This window comes from Leuciscus leuciscus (genome assembly GCF_965113295.1).
Source record: "Leuciscus leuciscus genome assembly, chromosome: 15".
In the NCBI taxonomy this organism is placed as follows: domain Eukaryota; kingdom Metazoa; phylum Chordata; class Actinopteri; order Cypriniformes; family Leuciscidae; genus Leuciscus; species Leuciscus leuciscus.
In genome coordinates, this window is record NC_138739.1 from 26,817,541 (window position 1) to 26,839,203 (window position 21,663).

The window sequence follows — 21,663 nt, forward strand, 5'->3', positions numbered from 1 at the left end:
GTCTCAGATTGAACCGTTTTAATCAATTCCAATGCCCGATAACGGATACTGTGTGTCCAGCACACAGGAAAGGGAATCTCAAACGTCTCACAAGGTGGAAAATATGCGTGAAGATAACGTTCATCTATCCTGCGGCGGGCATTCTTTCACGCCCCGGCCCACAGCATTGTCTAAGCCCAACAAAATATTTGAGAGATTACGTTTAACTGACCTGCACATGGCCAGTGCTCTGTTTTAACTCAGACATGACAACCGGACCATGGTCTGGTTTTACAACGCACGAAAGGCCTCATTGATAGACGAAAGCTGAATCAAACTCCACGAGCACTCCTTTTCCCAAGCCAGAGTTGGATGATTCAGCCAGATCTGGAACATCTGCTGACCTTATCTGCTTAGCAAAGGAGTGCGTTCTCGAAATAAGCTCTTACGCTATTGAAAATACACGACTTTGAGCCAAAGTTAGAGCACTCATCAACATTATGTAAACGTAGTGCACAATAAAAAGGAGGGAAAAAAGTTGTTAAGAGGCCAAAAGTGGTGCATTGTGGGTAGTTTCGGGACTTACTCTTCTAGGTAATGCTGCTGGGGTCCAATAATAGAGCCGGGTCTGCAGACGCGGATCCAAGCGATGGCTTCAGCAGCTGTGAAACGGTAGTGCTTCATTAGGTAGCAGCCAATCAGAGTCCCCGTCCGGCCTAAACCCGCTGTGATTGGTAGGAAAAAGGTCACAGGTGTTTAATGATCTTATTGATGCACTTCCAAGGCCACTTTACCATAATATTGATTATTAGGCTAATGCTTGTTAACATTTAATTTCCCTTTTAGTTCCTGTGAGACCATAAACTAAAAAAAAAAACCTTCTTCATTGAGTCGGATCAATAACACAGCATTTAAATGTTTCATGCAACATAAAAAGATCATTAACATATTGACAATTGTCTTGCTAGTAGGTCAACAAGGTGATACCGTGCAGCCATATTTCCATGTCTTTGATTTAAGTGGCGTCTCACCCTTGCAGTGCACGGCCACCGCTCCATCCGTGCTCTCACAAATGTGCAGGAAGCGGCGGGTGATGACGTCGCCGGGTGTGCTTCCGTCCACGAAGAACAGGTCGTAATGGTCGAAACCAGCATCTGTGAAGCGCTTGGATTCATAGATCTTCTTGTTGAGGCGCACTATGGTGGTGACGTTGTGCTTGCGGAAATATGGGAAATAAGCCTCGGGGGCATGTAGAGGATATCCTGCCACACAAGAGAAGAGGAAGTCCATTCATTCATAACTTTTAGTATTATACATGCATGTTAAATACAATGATATAATTAAGATACATTTACAATTATATACCAGTACATATATTTCACATATCTATATTATTTTATCTAAAAATGGGAAATATAGTATAAGTATATATTAATAAAATTACATATTTATATATTAATATATAATAATATTATACCATTACATTATATATTGTTATTTTTCATTTCCATAAAAAAAAAACACTATACAGCGATACATATATACAACACACACACACACACATAATATACATCATCCAGATTTAAATACATTTAAAATAAAGCAAAACTATGTATTTATATTTAATAGAAATAGACAATGTATAAATTGTATAATGTATTGTATAAATGAATCCAACTAATTCATACAGAAATGTATTACAAATAAAAAACAAATAGCATGCTAAAGTTAAAAACTACTTTTATCATATCCAATATGTAACCATACATTTTACATATTATATACATATTAACCATACACACCAACATTTATATATTATTTATTAGACTTTAACACTATATTACCCTTAACATAAATATATATACACACACACACACATATATACACACACACCACACACACACACACACATACATGCATGCATGTATGTATGTATGTATATATAATGTGAAGCACAAATACATATATTCATATATAATATAAATTAATTAACTTAGTATGTAATCAATTATAGTATATAATAAATTAATTTAGTCAAGTTAAAAAAAAACATAAATTGCATGCCAAATTTTAATACTTTGGATTAAGGATTTAAACAAATACCTATAAGCCCTAACTGAACAATCTGCTTTCAAAAACAATCATGATATCTAATATGTTGAAATCTCTACCTATGTGTGTGTGATTCTGTGATGGCTTGTAAAACAAGGGCCCCCTCTACTGTCACATAAGTAAATTACATCAAACGTTTCAGAGAAAGTGCTTAAATTAATACAATTTATGGCTAAAACATGGCAAGCAGCCTTACCGTTCTCTATTTTACTTTTCGGATGTGGACCGCTGAAAGCAAGAAGTTTGCCCGGGACGATCCAGTTCAGATCTCCATTCTCGACACGCTGGAAGGACACAAAGTGAATCAAGGGATGGAAAATGAATAAATAAAAAGGGAATCAGATCAAAACAAAGAAATGAATCAGGGAAGTTTGTATAACAGCCAATCGAGTATCTTTTATAAATGGCAAGTTGTGCTGTCCTGAAACGCAGGGTTAAACGAGACTGAGGGCACAGTGGGTAACGGATTAACACAAGCCAGAAAATTTACATAATACTAAAGGACAAATCAATAAAATGCTCATTTGACGGGAATTGTTCCAGTGATTGTCTAAACAACTGAGATGTACAACAACCTTGTAGCGGATTATAAACACAGGTAGGCGACATATAATCATGTTGTGTGCGATTTAAATCAAACTGATCGAGCCGAGACTTTCATTACGTTAAAATGTCTTTTGGGCCCCAATGGAATAAACATGATTATGTAACCGGCTTGAGGAGCAATGAAAGTAATTCTGGGGAAAAAAAACATTGCCTGCTGGTCCGCCTAATGAGCATGAGCATGACACATTTCATATTGAGGGGGCGAAAAGGGGCATCATTACCTCATAATGCTCATACTCATTCACGTCGAACGTCTCAAAGTTCAAGAATCCGTGCTGAAGGGCCTGAAAAACAAAGTTAATTATAAACATCAGTCATATGTTATTGTTAATCAAAATCGAATTGCAAAAATGTGCGTCTGTAAGGTGACTTTCCCCTGAAAGTCAAAATGTTTTATTTATTTTTTACCCTAAACGAGCACACATCCATACCGTCTAACTATGTTTTACCAATTAGTCAGTGTAATGGGGCTAAAGCGGCCTGTCTGGTACTCAATGAAGAGCTGCGCGGGAAGACATTAAGGAAAAAGGCACACGAGTTGATAAGCCGTGGTAGTGAGCGATGAGGGCCGCGTCTAATGGAGTGTCCGGTTTCTTCTGCTGATGGAGTCCACAGTTGGCTACCAGAAAACTGGTTAAAAGGTGCACCTTTATACTGCTTTTTTTCTCTCTTATTCACTTTATTAATAATTAATACAGCAGTAGTTCTGGACTTTATACTGCTATATACAGTAAATGCAGTGAATGCAGCATCAGACGAAGCAGACTTGCTGTCCAACAATTTGTCCTCTTTTGAACTCTGATATGTCCCCTTCGTCAGATTTGGGTGGTCACATGACCTCAAGATGCCAGTCTCCATTAAAAAAAAGTAGCATGGGTGGTCTGTGGATAAATGTAATATTTAGTCCACCTTTCCGAAGCTGGATGAAAACAGACCACTGAAAGACTGTCACTGAAACCATCCGACCGTGGAACATGCTGTGCTGAGCTGCAGGGTTGAACCTGTCAATCAAAACCTAATCAGTGCTGAGAGAGGGCACAGCGGGTGAGTGATTATCACAAGCTGGCAAAGTTGCATCGCTCTAATGGACCAATCAGCTGAGCGTGTTCAGGTATGAAACGTTGCATCTCTCTAACACAAACAAGTCACGGCGAAGTCTACACGTGCAGACGTACAACTGTGTCCGTTTACTCCATCTGAGTGCACTGACAGATGTGTGTGCACCTGATACAGCCAGCCGTCTCGCTCTTAAGTCTGAGGTTATGTAACTTGTTCTTGGTCAGGTTTAATCGAATGAGCCTAGCCGCCCTCCTCCCCTCTGCAGCTGACTGGACAAAGAGCTTACAGTAGAAATCCTCTTCTGCAGTGTCAATGGATGGTGTGGATGAGCTGCTCTTAATTACTGCCAACACTACCAAAATCTCCAGTTTCCTAATTTTACCCTTGCAATGGTAATGGTGGAGTGTAGTGGGCTGGTAATCTACAAGCGAACTTCATACTTGATCGAGATACTTGGCCCTGTGATGCTCCAGGGAGGATTGCCGCTGTCAAAATGATGTAAACGTTGTCGTCTTAGAAATCCCTTTGGTTAAAAGCTTGAGAATAAAACCTGGTTAGCTTACAAACAGTAGCCTAAAACAATGCCCAACATGGCTGATGGTTAACATGTTTTGGTGACATTGGCCGAATTTTTAAGACGGAGCAGTTACATATAGAATTTAAAGCAAGAAAGTTGTAATTGTGACTTTTTTTTTACAATGTGACATCTCACAGTTACGAGAAAAGTTAAATGTTTCTTGTAATTTTGACTTTTTGCTTATGTTTCTGACAATTAGCAACATTTTCCTCAATTGCGACTTCATCTCACAACTTGACTATATCCAAAAATTGCAATATTATATAGTCACAATTACGAGAAACGAATTTACAAAAGAAAAAAAATATACACATCACATTGTGAGATAAAGTCGAAATTACAAGAAATATAAAAAAAAGTCAATTATTTCATGTAATTGCGACCATTTCTCACAATACTGCTTTGATTCTCACAATTGGCACATTTTTCCAATCATAACTGCGACTTAATATTTATGATAATAATTATGACTTTATATTTCCTGTAATCGCAACTCTCACAACGTGATTTCAATTACTCAAGTTTTTCTCTTGCAAATTAGTTTTTTCGTAATTGCATCTTTATATCACACAATGTCACAATTTTTTATATTAATTCGCAATTACGAGCAAATTTGTTAGAGAAAGTCCGAAATTGTGAGTAACGAAAACACATTGTGAAATATAAAGCAGCAATTACAAGAAATACAGAATTAAAGTCACAATTGCCACCCAGTAAAAATATGGTAAATTTGGATTTCGTGTTAACTTGAGGAAATTACTCTGCGGAGTTTGAACCGAAACCGAACCGCCAGCCCAGATGTTTACCCATTAGATAAACCCAAATAACTAACAAAAACAAATGAACTGCTCTCATGTCGACAAATAGGGCATTAACTCCCCTTTGGCAGCTTGGAGAGAGGAAGCAGTGGTGATTTGATCATTATCAGGCTTTAGTGTTTATCACACTCACAGATGCCGTGTGACTCATGCAATTAAGGAGCTGTTAAAACATGGCTGTTAATTAGAGCCGAAGGGGAGGCAATGATAAAAGTGTCACATACATCTGTCTCAAAGCAACAACTACAATCTTAACAGCAGAGCACAGGATGCAATGTCTGCATGTCCAGTTTCGATATTTTAACTTGTCATGCAGTCTTAACGTAACGTTTTAAAGGGGATGAATTTAAATATTCGATTATTTTTGTATAATCATTTATATTCTTTTATTTTAATTCATGTTATTAACATTTTTATAACATTTTATCAAATCTAAATGAACCATTTACACTTAAAATTTATTATTTTTTGACCGTGTGATTTAAATAAACAACATAAGCAATGGAGGGATGGGTCTGCGTTCGAAGGATGCTGCTATTTCTTCTGACGCAGGCTAAACAAAAAGACATTCCAGAGAGTTTAAGTGGCGTGAAGAATGTTTTTGAATAGCCAGCATGAAGGAATTCACTGTCTGTGCTCAACGAGTCTTTCCGGCGCGTCGAGCTGGAGACACATCGATACCTGCAGACGGGCTGTTGCTGAGATACTCCTAAAACAGACGTGACTGACAAACTCACATGAGCGCCATTTACCTAGAAGCCAGTTTAACAACTTTGGGTAAAGAATTGTAATAGAAACTTACTATGCAACGCTTAATAATGCTTCCGAACTGCAATCATGAATGATAATAGTTTTTTTAAATGTCTCAGTTCACTATTTTAAGAAAAAGAGAATATTCAGACAGTTCCAGACAATTTTGTAATTTTCCAATAATTTATTCCTGTGATGGCAAAGCTGAATTATCAGCAGCTATTCCCTCCAGTCTTCCGTGTCACATGATCCTTCAGAAATCATTATAATATGCTTACTAGTTGCTAGGGCTGCACGATTATGACAAAAATTATAATTGTCGATTATTCCCTTGAAATTGTAATTATTTGCCATTATTAATTTACATTGAATGTTTTGAATAGCTTTATACCATTGTTTGAAGCAACTGCATGCCATATTTCTATATAAAAAAATAAAAACAAGCTGAAAACACTCTTCCTGAAAAACTTGAATTGCTTTTCTATAGCATTAAGCCTCGAATGTCAACTATACATTGGTTTGGTTTCTTGAAATAAAAAAATAAAAAAAGTAAAAATATGCATGGTATAATATTAGGGGCTTTTTTAACACCGGGTAGTTCTAAGAACTTAGTTAAAGGAACTAGACATCAGGGTGGTTCCCCGAGAACTAATGTTCCCCTAGGGCCGTTTTCCTGGTTGCATTCGCACCACCAGTAGGAACTCTGAAGTGACGTAGGCCATGCTTGTTGTTGTGACTTTTATTTTGACGACGCTGAGAACGGCAGAGCCTAAGCACACAGCACTCCCATTCTCCATCTTCATTAGTTTATGATCTGTTTAAAAGTCTTGTCTAATACGTTATTAGATAGAACTATTATACAAAGTAGACAGTATATGAAAAAGTATTAGCGTTTGCTGTGTGGTTGATGCCCAATGTCGCTAGCTGAGCAGAAATACATAATCATGTCTGGCTTGGTCCCCTCAAAGTTGCGTTGGATTTTCTCCTTGGTGTAAAGGTTGAGAGGTCCACCACTGTTTGTCATGTTCGTAGAGTTAGTGTTTTGAGTAAATATACAAAATGGCGGGTACCGGCGTTTCGCGTATGTTCGACCAATCAGCGTGCACCTACGTCACTGGTAGTGCTGGGTTCTCTGAAGTAGACGTGATTCGCCTCTCACAACGTAACATGCTCTAAACACACCTCTTAAGCACGCAGAATAATGTTAGTGGACTTTTTTTATAATCGCGATCTTTGAACGATTATGTAATCGTGGATTTCGGAACCATCATTGCGATTAGAAATTTGATTTATTGTGCAGCCCTACTAGCCTACTTTCTAAAGAAACTATAAATGTTGAAAACTGTTGTGCTGCTTCATACATTTGATCAATTTAATGCATCTATGTAAAAAAAGTGTGGATTTCTTTAAAAATCTGATTAGCTCCAAACTTCTGACTGATAGTGTACAAAAGTCAGATTGTAACTGGATTTCAAAACGCATATAGATGTGGTTTGAATTGAGTTTGTAAATATTGAATGTGTTTTTTTGCTGTAGTGAATACAAAACAAAATGGATTTGAGTGGGACACACACCAAAAAAAAAAAGATCACAAAAAAAAGAAGGTTGCCTATTAAAAAAAGACAATGAGTAAAATAATTCATGTGTTTAGCTAACCCACTCTCATACCAACAGATAGACAGTCAGAGAAAAACACTGCACAATAGGGGGCTGAGGAGATTCATTGCCACTGTGGCTCAAAGTGAAGAGACCTGTTGTGTTATATAAGCCATCAGCAAAATAACATCCCTGAAGCACTTTTTCAAAACACGTAGACACAAATGTTCTTTGCCTAATGTACAGGTTTCTAGTCTTACACTGGCTGTCCAAGAAGGATTAAGTAGACAATCAGTATCTATGGGTATAATCCTGGATTGTGTGTATGCTTGAGTGCTGAAACTCTTAAAACCAAATGTTTCCTGCTAATGTAAGCTGCAAAATCATCATACTGACTGATACATTTGCCATAGTTATTAAAAAATAAATGATAATTTATACATTTTTAAATTTCCACAAATTTGGAAATTATTATTAATATATTATTTAATAATATTTTAAGAAATAATAATATATTACTTAATTTTACATATAGTATGGTAAATATTCAGTGGTGAGGTTAAAACATTTGCATAGTACTATAGTGTATATCTCACCTTTCTAATGCCTTGCAAGGAGTCAAGAACCGTCAGATTGTATGTGCAATTCCCAAATGAAGCATCCCTGGAAGAGAAAAAAAAGGCAGCATGTTAAAATTGCGTGTGTGTATTCACACAAGATACAATCTTACAATAAAAAATAAACACCCACAAGAATATAAAGTCATGTTTAAAATCAAAGAAACAGGAACACAGACACTGATTTTAAACTGCAGCTCTCGGCTCTGCAGCTTTCATCCAGAGTAAACCATAACCTGCCCATGAATACAAGTAACTGGGTCAGGGCCTTTGTGTTTGGATGTGGGAGAGAAGGTAAAGCGACATGTGAGACTGTGTTGGCTTTTGTTGTCTGTGTTCTCAAAGAAAGAAAACCTTGCAGTTGAAAGTGTACATGTGGGTCTTCAACAACACGATGGGTTACATCTCCAGGGTCAAGGCGAAGTCAACGTCATGAACCAGCCTGTTTTGATCACATATATGAGGAAGTCCAATTTAGGTTTGTTTGTATACCTAAAATAATGTCATTGGGTCAAGGGAAGAGAGGGTTGAAATAAAATACCCAATGCACAACCCCTTTCCTTACGCACGTCAAGGAACAGGCTCTTTGTGCCTACTTAAATTGAGTTTTGCATTATGCATGCACTTAATTTGCTGTTTATGATGCAGGCTGGGTTGCATAAAAAGTGGGTCAGTGTTCTGCTGGGATCCTTTCATTAGTCTCCCAGTGTGCCTCAATGGAAAGTATCATGCTCCATTCACCCACACATACAACACGTACTTCACCACATATCACACATGCATGCTCATAACTCCCAGAAGAGGGCATGAGATCTTGTGTATTGGTCCACTACTTCAAGGTAACCACAAAAAAAAAAATATTAAAATGGACTTGATAAGTACGCCATTAGTAGGTTGATTCCTTCTAAACACTGTGGTTAAATGTTAGTGCCATGAATGGCTTTCAAAGTAACATTTCCATTAGGCCTGCACGATTAATCGAAATTAAACGGCATGTACAAAGCTGCGCATAAAAAATAAATAAATAATAAATAAAATAAAAAAAAAATCGCAGCCTTTGCGATTTCATAATCGCAATCAGCCAAATAGGTTTAAGCACGATTTCATGTTAATTGTTATTGTCCTGATTTCCATTATAACTTAACCCCAGTTTTCTTCTAAAGGGGAATATTGAGATAAGTACCTCACTCAAGGAAAAACAGTGATGGTTTTCAACTGACAGCTTCCGGATACCAGCACAGATGTTTACCCACCACTAGGCTATACCACCACCAACTCAAACATGAAGAGAAAAACACTGAGAAAACAATGTCATGTTATGTTATAAAAATTTATTAAACAAAATGGAGACAAGGAGAAAACCCAGGCAAGTTTCCAACAGAGCTTTGAAGAAAAATGTATTTTGTTCACACGATTATATGTACCATATACCGACAACAGAAACCAAAAACAGCAGGAGACTTTCCCACCAGCCAGAGGCTCATTCATCTTCCTTTCCACAGTACAGAGAAATGTTGTGCCAATCGATTTGGCTGTAGAAACAGCAGCTCACTGGCACCAATTATAGACTAACATCCTGAGGATTATGTAATGTCTCACCTCCGTTACTGGAGGCCAGGAATTAGACAGACCTCATTCAAAAACAGCCCATCATCTAGTAATTAGTCATTTAGTAGATGTTTTCAAAACATTGCAAGTGACTTGCAATACAGTACAATGAAAGTCCCACCACAGAGTAGCCAAAAGGTCAAGTGCCTTGCACAAGGGCACATTGGTTTTGCCTCTTGTGGGGTCTGGAACTTTCAGTTATCAGCCCAGAACTTAAATTCATAGACTAGACAATTAGATGGACAGTTTTGGCTAAACAAGCAATTATACAGGCTCAAGAGCTGTTCCTATAAGGGGCAAGTCAGACAATTCTATCTCACAGAATGCATCAACCGTAATTAGTTTCTCCAACAAAGAAGGTATCGGACAGGGGGTTGGTCACAGCATTCACATATAAATCTGCGTATTTACAGTCTTAGGCTGGGTTTAAAAGGCTGGGATAAGCAGAGCTGTTAAGCACAGGGTGTGTCCTGGGCAAGCACTGTAGAGGAGCAAAGCAGGACAAGCTTACAGATGCCAAAACCTGAAGTAGCACATTAGTGTCGTTACGTAATCATCACCGTGGACATGATTTGTTATAGCAAATACAGATTTACAGCAAAGGCAGTGGCCTCTGTAATCATTTCAGGTCAAAGTTCCTCTGAGTCTTAGTAGGCTGGGTAACTTCATGATTTAAATATGATTTATTAAGTCTAAAAGCTCAGCATGCACCGCAACTTGGCAAGACAGATAGAGCTTAGCGGACCAAGAGCTGAAAGAAGAAATAAAAGGGCAATGAAAGCCCAAGGGAGGATATCTGATTGGATTTCCTAGGTCGATCCTAGCACTGGTGGAACAACGGACATGACAGGATTTTATGCAAGGTCTTGATGGGGAAATGTGACAGTGATCGAATGAGGAAGGAATACATGAGTTTAGTTTAAATTTGGCAAACACATGCAGTGGTGAAACTGTAAAAAAAAAAAAAAAAAAAAACGGAAACCCACCCTTCCTTATAGAGAACTGGGTGGAGATCCTCAATGAGAGCTAAAAGACTATATTATTTAAGCATTCTTCATCTAGATTAGTTGGGCCTACACACAGCAAGATCAGTTCAAATCGACAATTAAAACTACTAGATCTTGCCGCACAGGGCAGGAGTGGAACTTGCTAACTTCCTCTGCGAGACTGCCACTGCTTTTCTCTTAGAATTACCAAATATTTGGGCAGACAGGGAAAACGTATTCACTGTTCTTACATAATGGGTGAGCAATGTCAAGGTCTAAATTATTCATCTTAGACTGAAGCTCTCCATCCGGGGCACTAGAGCACAGTCTCCAAACCTGAACAACAAACCCACACCAGTTCCCTTAAATAGAGATTACACTGCCACCAAACCATCTGAATTTTCAAGTTACTTCAAATGTCGTTCTAAAAATATATTGCTTGAAGACAACTTCAGGACATCTTGTGCATTCCATTATTGGGTGGATACTTGTTGATTATGCAAGTTTCTTTCTATGTAGGACTTGGTGTGGGAAACTACTCTGCAACCAAGATCAATGTGCAGATATTTTGGTCGGGCAGCAAGCATTTGCTTACGCAAGATGGATCAAAACCATACTTTCTAGCCACAATGATCCAGAATAGATCAGCCAAAGGTCAGGTTCACAGTTAAAAATAGTAGACAACCAAAATCCATTCAAGCCTGGAACAAGTAAAATGTTAATGAAGAGATCCTTTCAGTTGAACTTTGTAGCACTTCATAGCAGTAGGTGCAACATGTTATTATTTTCAGAATTGCACATACCTTTTCATCCAACAACTTCTTGTAGTTTCTTCCGACAACACACACAGTTTCCCTTTATTGAATGGTATGGCCCATTCATTGTTTCCCATCAGGAACCCCGTTCCCTCTCATAAACAACACAACTATTTACTTTCTGAATTAACCAATTGCTAAGCATTACATAACCATGTCGCACTGTTTGTCTCCACGAGTGGCATGGCTACAGCAGCCAAGCGGGGGGCACACTGACAAAGCGCTTTTCTTCCCTTGCGCAGCTACACTGCTGCTAACAATCACATCTTTGTGGAGAAACAAGGGTCCAATCAACCTTCAAGATGGACAGGACGGCAAACAGAGTGGAAGAAGTGCCATAAGAGGCACGACTACTAAACATACCGCAGGATTTCATACTCAATGAATGGTTTTGGGGACCAGTAGACCGATGTGTCGTGAGTCTTAGTAATTTAAGCTTTTACTTTACCACATATCAAAATCCTGCCCTAACCAGGTCCATAAAACAAGTGTACCGTCCATGTTACAATTTCAGGTATACAATAAGCACAACAAAACTGACTGAAATATGGAATAATGGTTGTCCTAGATGCCACTGAACATTAAACATAATAGGGAAGATACAGTAAATAATTGCTTCCCTACAAGTGTAGACAAGCCCAAGGAGCAGTTATGGTTTTATAAATCTTAAAAACTTAAAATAATTGTGATGACTAAGTGATTAATAAGTGCCTTGCCTTTTCAGTGACGAAAAGAACATACAAGGCATAATTTCATAAGCAAACATTTTATTTAATCAAATGAAATCCTTTTGCACACCTCAAGATAAACACTGAACGAATGCTATATATATATTTAATAAATACTTATTTTAAATGGGAAAAACTGAAATGAATTCAAAACAAACTTTTTATAATTCAGAAAGTCAACGTTTTTTGAGAATAGCTCAACTGTTACTCAAAAAGAGAAGTGTTAAAGGTTAATCTCTCAAGAAGTAAACTGCGCAAGAGCATTTGAACTAATTCCCACAAAGAGGGGGAAAAAACAATAGATGTGTTGACTAATAAACACACCAATGAATAATGTAATTCTTTCTTTAGTTAAATTGTTTCACAGACCAGTGATGGTCAATGAGTAAAAGGTTTTCCCTTGATGACAAGTATGAAAGCATGTGTTCTGAAGAAGAGCAAAGGGGGATTTTGTCCTTCTGGGAAAAGCACTAATAACTGCACAGTAAAAACAAATCTGCTGTTTCCTGTTAGGATCCAGTGACTGACGTTTCCAAACTGTTTGAAGGCCAGAGCTAATCTATACCGGATGCACTTACAGCACATCTCAGAAAGTACAGATATATGGCCTCGGGCCTGTTCCATACATTTATAAAACCCTTGGCTAAAAGCACCGTGGGACTGCAGTGAAGATCGCAGATTCAGAAAATGCAGTCCTCTTCACTATTCAGTGTATACAGCCCCGAATCATTAGCCAACGAGAGTCCACTACAACAATGAGCATTTCTGTTCGATGAGGCCAAGGGTCACCCTGCCTTTCTTGTTGTCCATCATTATATATGCACGCATAACAGAATCTGCAGCTATGTGCTTGGACTGGGTGAACTTTAAGACTTTTGTGTTTCTGGGTCAGTGAATAGGGAGGACAGGGCCACTCAAATATCATCTGGTGGCCACAAACAGCCAAGAGGATTGACTAGCCCAGAATACTAACTACATGGTAATAATAATCATTTAGAATTTGTTTTAAAAGAAGAAAGACAGTGTTTTAGGAGAAGGCAATAATATCTCCATGGGAATTCCTTGTCATTTTAGGAAACAGCTTGGAGCCACAACTGGCATCTAAAGACCAGGGGCCAGTTGCATAAACATAGCCATTATGTTAAGACTGTGTCTTAAGAACTAGTATGATCAACTATTAGTTAGTTAGGGGTAATCAGTCTTACTGTTCGGTGTCAAATTAGACCAATCTACGTTTTTATGTTACTGACTTTAAAAAGTTATTAACAGTTTTAAAGAATAAAATTGGATGACTAACTTGTAAGACTAGTCTTAACAGTTTATGCAACTGGCCACAGGACAGACCAAGTTAGACTTAGTTTTTTCAGCATGTTGAATCAGCGTCGGGCAGTCGGTGAGAGAGAGAACTCTGATTGGCTTAGCGAATGAGTTAGTGCACGAGAAAAAAAGCGAAAGTGATGAAAGTGAACAAAGTAGTCAAGACGGTACAGATAGAAGGCTGTTTACATCATCTTACCTGAGCCATCAAATGCCCGAATATTTTCATAATAACATGAGCCGATTGTAACGAAGATCGAGGAACGAAGTGATCAGCGTGATTGGTATTCAAAATGGTAAGCAAGCACTGCTTTGTTTACGGTTAGTTTATCTGCAGTCCTAGTTTCAGTTTCCCTTTTTTAGACTATCGATATCTGCTGATATAGACAGATATATACTTACACGCAGGCGCAGAACGCACACTCGCCTTAAGTCCTTTTGGTGTGTTCAAGCGCAGCTTTTTGTCCGAGATGCAGCCGAGGAAAGGCGACAACACAGTCAGCATTCATCGCCGCTAGTCGGTTTAACAGGTGGTGAAATAACAGAACCGCAGTCTCACAGGCACAAATCCACAACTTGCGTCTTGCGTATAGTGTGACAAGAAAAACAGACTTGCACTAAATGTGGAGTCTTATTTATTGGAAGGTTACTGTTGTGTAATTGTTGTTTTGAAAAGCCAACACCATTACTCAACAAGAAGACCCCATTCACAACAAAATCTTCCCTTTGACTCATTCACAAGTCAGACATTGCAGATTACCAGTCTAGAACCTGCCACAGAAGGGTTTCCTCATATTTAAGGGCACTCAGCCTTATGTATGGTGGTCAGCTCAAAGGTTTTAACGTCCTGTCCTTTGCAACAGTTTTGAACCGAGTCCAGAATTCAGCTCAAGAGAAGGGATTACATGAGTGCGCTGACCCGGCTGGACTCCGTAATCCCAAACTAATAGACAGAGATGTCAACCGGTACGAGCAATATAAATCTAACCCTGCTGCAATTATGAGCATCACGATATAGATGTCAGCTTCATGACTTGCAAAAAAATGCTGTTTTTCCACTTTCCCTGTTTATTTATCTGGGCAAAGAATATATTTCATGCAAAATCAGATTAGAATGCAATGTGCGATAAGAGAGGGAGAGGAAAGTGGGAGAAATGAGGCAATATACATACGCTTAGTTTTGGAAACAACTGGCTTTTTTTTTTAAGGAGAACTACACATAGCCAAGTACATTCCCATGTTGCAGATGAAGTGGATATGAGGCCGTCTTACCTGAAGGGAAGATATGAGGCATTGGAGCCTGAAATCAGGGCTCTGTAGGCTTCCTCTGGTGTTTTCTTCAGGTAAATCACCTGAGACAGGAAACAGGAACAGGAAATGACATTAGTGCACTAGAAAAGCAGCTAAATTGTAATGCTTGGAATTCATTTAACAGACTTTAACACCAGCGTTAACTAAAACTAATAAAAATCGTTTCCTGTAATTGAAATAAAATCTAAATATTAGTTAAAAATATTTAAATTAAATCAGACATCACTACTTCCCAACTGCCTACTCATTTGTTTTTCCTATCCATGTCTGTACATGTTCAAATACACAAATGTAATTTCAGGAAAGTGATGTTTAGGCAGAATGTGTCACACAGATGAGATGCTGTGGCTCAGCACAATGGGGCCCTTCTTAAGTTGGGACGACTTGTCACGGCACAGTGCGGCAGTCACAAACACAGACTTGCTGAAGTGACGAGTTTCAGCGGTCATCTATTCCCTTCATCCATGCCAATCCCTCTTGACATCACAGAGAGAAAGAGATCTATAATAAGATCTCTGCTCACTCCTTAAACATTTCTGTGGCTTGGTGTCAGAATGCAGCAGGGAAGTGCCAACAAGAAAAAGAAACGCATGTGAACCTCAACGCTGTCCAACATGCAGAAAATACAGAAAAGGGGATAGTTCAGTCTAAAACAAATTATGTAATTTACTGGTATACTCATTATTTTGGATGTGGAAGACAAATTAAGACATTTTGAAGGTTGTGCAAATTGCTCTTTTCTATGCGAATACAATAAATGGAAACTAATTTCTGCGCTTCAAACATGCAAACAATAATTAAAATATTAAATATTCAATGAATATTTTCTATTCCATTTGCAAAATCATTCAGACTAACTTTATAAACTGCAACAATTGATTAATTGAAAAGATTTGACTCACAAGACTGATTTATTCACAAATCTGATATTTTGCTACTTGCAAATGTGATTTTCTGTAAATAACTATTGTATTTTCCAGAAAATAAGTCAAAATTGGACTGTTGAGATTTAAAAACAATTAAATAAATAGATAAGTTGCAGTGTCCAAATCACATTTTACTATTACATTAAGAAATACATGTAAAATAGTTTATAGTTACCCTTTAAATGTAACAATATTCAGAATAGAACAAGAATGAAAAACATAAGTATAAAAAAAGAGATTTACTGAATGAAACAAACCTAAATGAGTCGGAAATGAAAAACGCAACTTTTATTCCGAAACAAATCCGGTAAAAATGTATAATATAATAATTATAATAATTTATAATTAGAATATATTAATATATAGAATGGACCACTTTGATATACTTTTTGGGCACTTTTGCATCTTATGAAGCTTGGCAGCCTTAGTCCTCATTTATTGTGATTGTATGGAAAAGAGCAACCTGCAGACTCTTCAGAATATCTTCTTTTTGTTCCACAGAAGGAAGTCAGTCACACAGGTTTGGAACAACGTAAATGCATATTTTTTGCATGAACTAATCTTAAGATCTCCAGTACTTGACAACATAAAAGACAAACTAGGAGAGAGTTCAATTGACTGCTTGTGAAGGCTGTATTTGTTCAACAGGAGGCCAGAGCTGTATCATTTCTGAACAAGCTCATGAAATATGCACCAACAAACAATTAGCTGAACAGTTCAGGAGATTAAGTTCAGTCCCATGAGAAGGGTCAGCACTTGTTTGTTTGTGTTGCGCCCTACAGTCCCATGTGACCCAGAGAAGCGATGGAAGATCTTGGCCCCAGCTGTTCAACCAATAATCTCCTTCATATGATAAAACTGGGTCATCTACTGTAGGGCAGATCAGCAGCAAACATCTGCACTTGCCAGAAACGCACATCCCACACAAGCCTGGATCAATAAAAACCTACTTACAGAAGATTCACTGCAAGTAGAAAGACAATTTACATTGACAGCACATCCATGCACGCAAAGAGTGATAGGCAAGCCCACGCTGAGAAGAAACAACGGTTTTGTGCAGTTTGGAGATGATCACAGTAGTATATGAGAGAATCATCTAAAACATCCATCTTGAGCACATTACAGGAGAGAATCCGCATGATTTGACAGTTGTCTCCAGAGGTTGGGTTTTATGAAGGTAGCTAAAATGAGTTTCCATTTAAGACAACTAAATTAAGACCAGGATCAGGGTTCAGACTAAATTTAGACTGAAAGGGTAAATGTGACCATTCCTAGTAGACAGATTTTGAGGAAGTACACCAACTTTGAGAGGCATTTGCAAGATAATTAGAATTGCAAAGACCAGGTTTGCAAGGAAAGAAGAAGAAAATAATATCCATGCGTTTTGCATTAACATTCACAATCTTAATGATTAAATAGTGTCAATAATATAAAAATTTAATTTATTTAAAATAAATTAAAAATAAGGGGGGGGGGGGATCACATTTAACAGCAGTGTGAATGTAGCTAAATAGTCTCTGTAGATAGGGAACCAAAAAATATAAGTGAAAATAATATATACAAACATAACATCCAACACAGGATTTATGGTGGCATGCAGCCATTGCATCACAACAGTCCAAAATCAGATTATACAAAAAGCCAGATTATAACTCGTCATGGCCCTCGTCCAATGGGAAGCAAGGGAACATCAGATCAGACCTGGATAGCCCAGGATAAGAAAAAAAAAGGATGCTGATATTGTATAAAACCATCACCCTTTTCAGTTCCCTAATATTTCAAATTACAGATCTAGAAGGAACAAGTTAACAGTGGCTTCTTTTGAAGGAAACTAGAGAAGTATCTCTCATAACACTTCCTTTCCGTGTTGCCATTTAGGACTCATCAATATTCATGAGGAAAGAAGCGTTCTTATCTCCCAGGGCTTATGTCATTGTGAGACAGTAGCTGCTTTGTCAGTACAAATCAGCACAAATAAACAGAATATACTCGAGTAAGTGCATGCTATTAAAAAGAGGATTAAAATATCTGCAGAAAAATGGTGCCGTGACCCTTTAGAGAGCTCAGAAACTGTGGAGTCATTTACATTATCAGAATGGCACTGACCCACATTATAGCTGGCAGCTGTGACTTTTACAAAGCTAACGGTGCCATCTAAGCAATAAATCTGCCCGGACCGAAGTCATTCCATGAGAGCGCTAGGAACAGGAAAAGTGGAGATGCCCAATGGCGCAATCGGCTGGCATCACTTGTTCAATCATGGCGTTTCACAATGGCCACTGTGTACATGGTGGGATAGATGAATGAATGCATAGGAACAGGACAAACTGGCACGCGAGTAAGTCAAGGACGTAGTTATTGTGCTGCCACAACGCGGGGGATGTACCAGTCAGTCAGCAGTCTGTCGCTCTCTCTGAGGGGGAGGCTGGAATGAGGACACTGGCAAACATCCGAGAAAACTTCATACTACATACGAATTTGCTGTCGATGCTGTGATGTGGGAGGATTGTTGATTTTGATGGAAACAGCTGAGCAGCTAATTTGCAGGGTCATGACAGATTCCGTCCTGGGCATGAATCCTCGAGACAGGCGAAAGTAATTAACGCCAGAGGAAGACAGAAGGACAGAAAGAGGTGGGATACTCACAGCATAAGCACCGATGAGTACAGCAGCGTTAGCCCTTTTGCGCTGGTCAAAGCTGGTGTAGTGAACAATCCTCTTTCTGGTCAGTGTAAACGACTGGAAACAAAAAACAAATCCATTACACTGCAAGCAAAGTACAAGAAAACATTTCAAATATGCAATTTATTTTAGATAGCTTGCATTACATCAACTGTTCAATGTAGTTTTAATTACAGAAAAATTTATGAAAATGAATTACAAATTGCATAAGATAAATAAAAAGATCAACAGTTACTTTCCAGTAAGTTGACATATAAAAACAACATTTACATCAATCATTAAAGTTTTCGTTTAAAGCATTTTATCACAAAACGGCATTAATCGTTAAATGACATTTTAAAGAAACAAAACTGCAATTTAAACAAAAAACAAAACCTGCAGCAATGCTATTTGAATGAAAACCAAAATCAATCATTCGACATGGTTTTCATTAAAATAGTATTTAGAAAGAAACTCAATTTAAATTATATAAAGACTTCTTTAAAATTCTATTATAAAAAAAATATATATATATCAATCACTGCATCAAACTTCTTTTTTGTTATGTGAACATGACGAAAAAAAGAGAACTGCATCAAGCGTTAAACTTGTTGGTTTGTCTTAATTAAAAATTTAAATCTTGGTTAATGTAAAAGTCACTTCAAACCCATTTACAGTTAAAATGACTGGTTAGATGTTAGGGAAACAGGTTGTGAGAATCTCATTAGCGGATATCTCAGTACCAACAAATTCCACACACTTAAAAACACATTTTTTCCTGCTTAAACTAGCTTGAGGTGTATTCTGGATAACTCAATTGAGTGTCTTTAACATGAGGGAATTTGGAGACAGATGTTGCCACATCTGCCCCAGCTGCTGCAGTAACGCACAGGGAGTTGCTGCAGGTGAGCCAAAATGTGCACGCGAGAGGCAGCGTGTAGCTCATGTACAGGGACACACCAAAAGCTTCAGAATAATCTGTGCTAGATCTGAGCTGAACTGAAAAGCCCTCAAAGCATCTGTTCCTGTGTCACTCCACATGCTGCAGAGGAAAACTTTGTCTGGGGTGGAATAACAGTGAAATCAAACTGCCGGGACAACAAATGAGGATTCAAACTTGTCCACCTACAATCCACCCCCAAAGAAAAAGAGATATACACCGAAGGCAAAACTAAGAAAAGGAATTTTCCAAAGCTCTATAAGCTGAGAGCTCAACCTTTTTAACAGGAGAACCTCTTTAAAAATGTGGCTAATTTTTTAGCATAAATATTCAGAAATTCATCCAAGTTTAATCAATAACCAAGACAACACTGAAATTCAAATGAAGATCTAGAGGTCATCTTTTCTCACAGAGTCATAGTAACAGGGTTGAACTATTTAATCTTTTCCAAGGTAAATCAATAAGCAAAACAATATTAAATGCAAACTAGTTTGGAAAGTGAAGATAGAGGTCTTCTTTTCTCAGAGTCATAGTAACAGGGTTGAAACCTTTTATCTTTCCATGTTGAATCAATAAGCAAGACAACACTGAAAGTCAAGTGAAGATCTATAGGTCACCTTTTCTCACAGAGTCATAGTAACAGGGTTGAACCCTTTCATCTTTCCGAGGCAACTCAATAAGCAAAACAATATTGAATGCAAACTAGTTTGGAAAGTGAAAATATAGAGATAATCTTTTTAGAATCATAGCAACATGGTTGAAACCTTTCAAGTAAATTCGATAAGCAAAACAATATCGAACTATTTTGAAGATCTTTTTCCTTTCTCTAGCCATTCCCAAACAGGTCATCTGTTCTCACAGAGTTGAACCCTTTTTACTTTCCAGGCAAAACAAGGTTAACAATCACCCAGCAAGTTAATTTTCTTATAAAATAGCAACATCCACATGAAGGAGGTGGTTATGCTAGTTTGAACAACTCAAAAACTCTCAAGATTGCCAACGTTTTGTTTTTTAAATCAGATTGTGCTTCAAAAACACCAACTTGAGATTGTAAAAGCTCTGCTCAGCAATGCTAGAAAGCTGATCTGATGAGAACCAGATATTACTAGAACAGATACTACCAAAGCTTCCCTTCTGCTGCTATGTGGTTCCTGCAGCCTACAACCAATCATGCAGGCCCAAAACCAGTGACATTAGAAAAAAAAAAAAGAAAAAAAAGTTATCTCTAAGGAAACAACTTGTAAATTAGAAACAGGCGGGGACATTCACATGTGGTTGGATGGGTGTGGACGTAGTGAAAGTGGTTAGGAAGAAAACACATCATGCCTTTACCACGGGACTTTACCTTTAACATTCCACAACATGAACACATGAGAGAACTACACCTTGCCAGCTTCAGAAACACAGAACAAACACAAAGATAAAATGGTTGATTATTCAAACACCTTCCTTTACCTTAGACAGATGCTTAAAGTGGACAATGGACATGTCAGCAGAATGAATCTCTACATGGACCCTATAAACTTCTTGTGTGCTTTGGGGCTTTGTCCTCTTTGCTGACCTCTCAATATAGGTTAATTGGAAACTAAAGTCGGCGTTGTGTCGAGTTAACCGTTTTATGCTCCTGAAAGCTGATGAAACTCAACAACTACATTTCTAAACTCTGCTAAAAGAGCAGAATATTTTATCTATGTTCCAAAACCAACCGAGCTTCCAAACTAGACTGCACATCTAGACAAAGGCACTTTCCAAAAGGCAGGTGGTTGGAATGGACTACTGAAGACACATTAGACAAAATATATAAGGTATGGTAGAACCACAAATATCCTTAGTGAAGAAGGTAATAACAGAATGCATTTCGGAAAGTTAAAAAAACGAAGGCGGCGAACAAAAGAAATGTTAATAATAAGTGCACTTATTGAATTCAAATGTTGAAAAATATTCTAATTTGAAAAACAGAATATTGCTAGCAAACATTGTGCTGTTAGCTCATGTAAATCATTTTGAGAGGCACATTGAGGTTCCGCCTATGTAGTGTTCCAAATAAGTCACTATGGGGTTTCATTCCAGTTAACATGCTACCTTAGAAGATAGCTGCCTATGTAGGTAGTAGCAAGCAAGGCAGCTCACTAGGTTTTGGAAAGCAACTAGTAAAAACCCAAAGTAAGTAACTACTGCTACCTGCCCCCAACCTAACATGACCCTTTAAAAAGTGTCTATATTTGCAATCGAGTGGAAAATTTGGGAGTTGATGGAT

At 37.9% G+C, this 21,663-nt stretch overlaps 1 protein-coding gene across 3 annotated transcripts in view; it reads right to left on the reverse strand.

Annotated features, from left to right (window-relative positions):
* Nucleotides 1-21,663, reverse strand: part of cdc14ab (cell division cycle 14Ab) — a 43,735-nt gene that overhangs the window by 14,306 nt on the left and 7,766 nt on the right. For all 3 annotated transcript variants that reach the window (XM_082137744.1, XM_082137745.1, XM_082137743.1), the window contains exons 4-10: nt 18,452-18,544; nt 14,841-14,920; nt 8,094-8,160; nt 2,919-2,981; nt 2,288-2,375; nt 1,011-1,241; nt 566-704 (exon numbers count right to left, since the gene is read on the reverse strand). In XM_082137744.1, the coding sequence (XP_081993870.1) occupies nt 566-704; nt 1,011-1,241; nt 2,288-2,375; nt 2,919-2,981; nt 8,094-8,160; nt 14,841-14,920; nt 18,452-18,544 (761 nt within the window). The remainder of the gene's footprint in view (nt 1-565; nt 705-1,010; nt 1,242-2,287; nt 2,376-2,918; nt 2,982-8,093; nt 8,161-14,840; nt 14,921-18,451; nt 18,545-21,663) is intronic.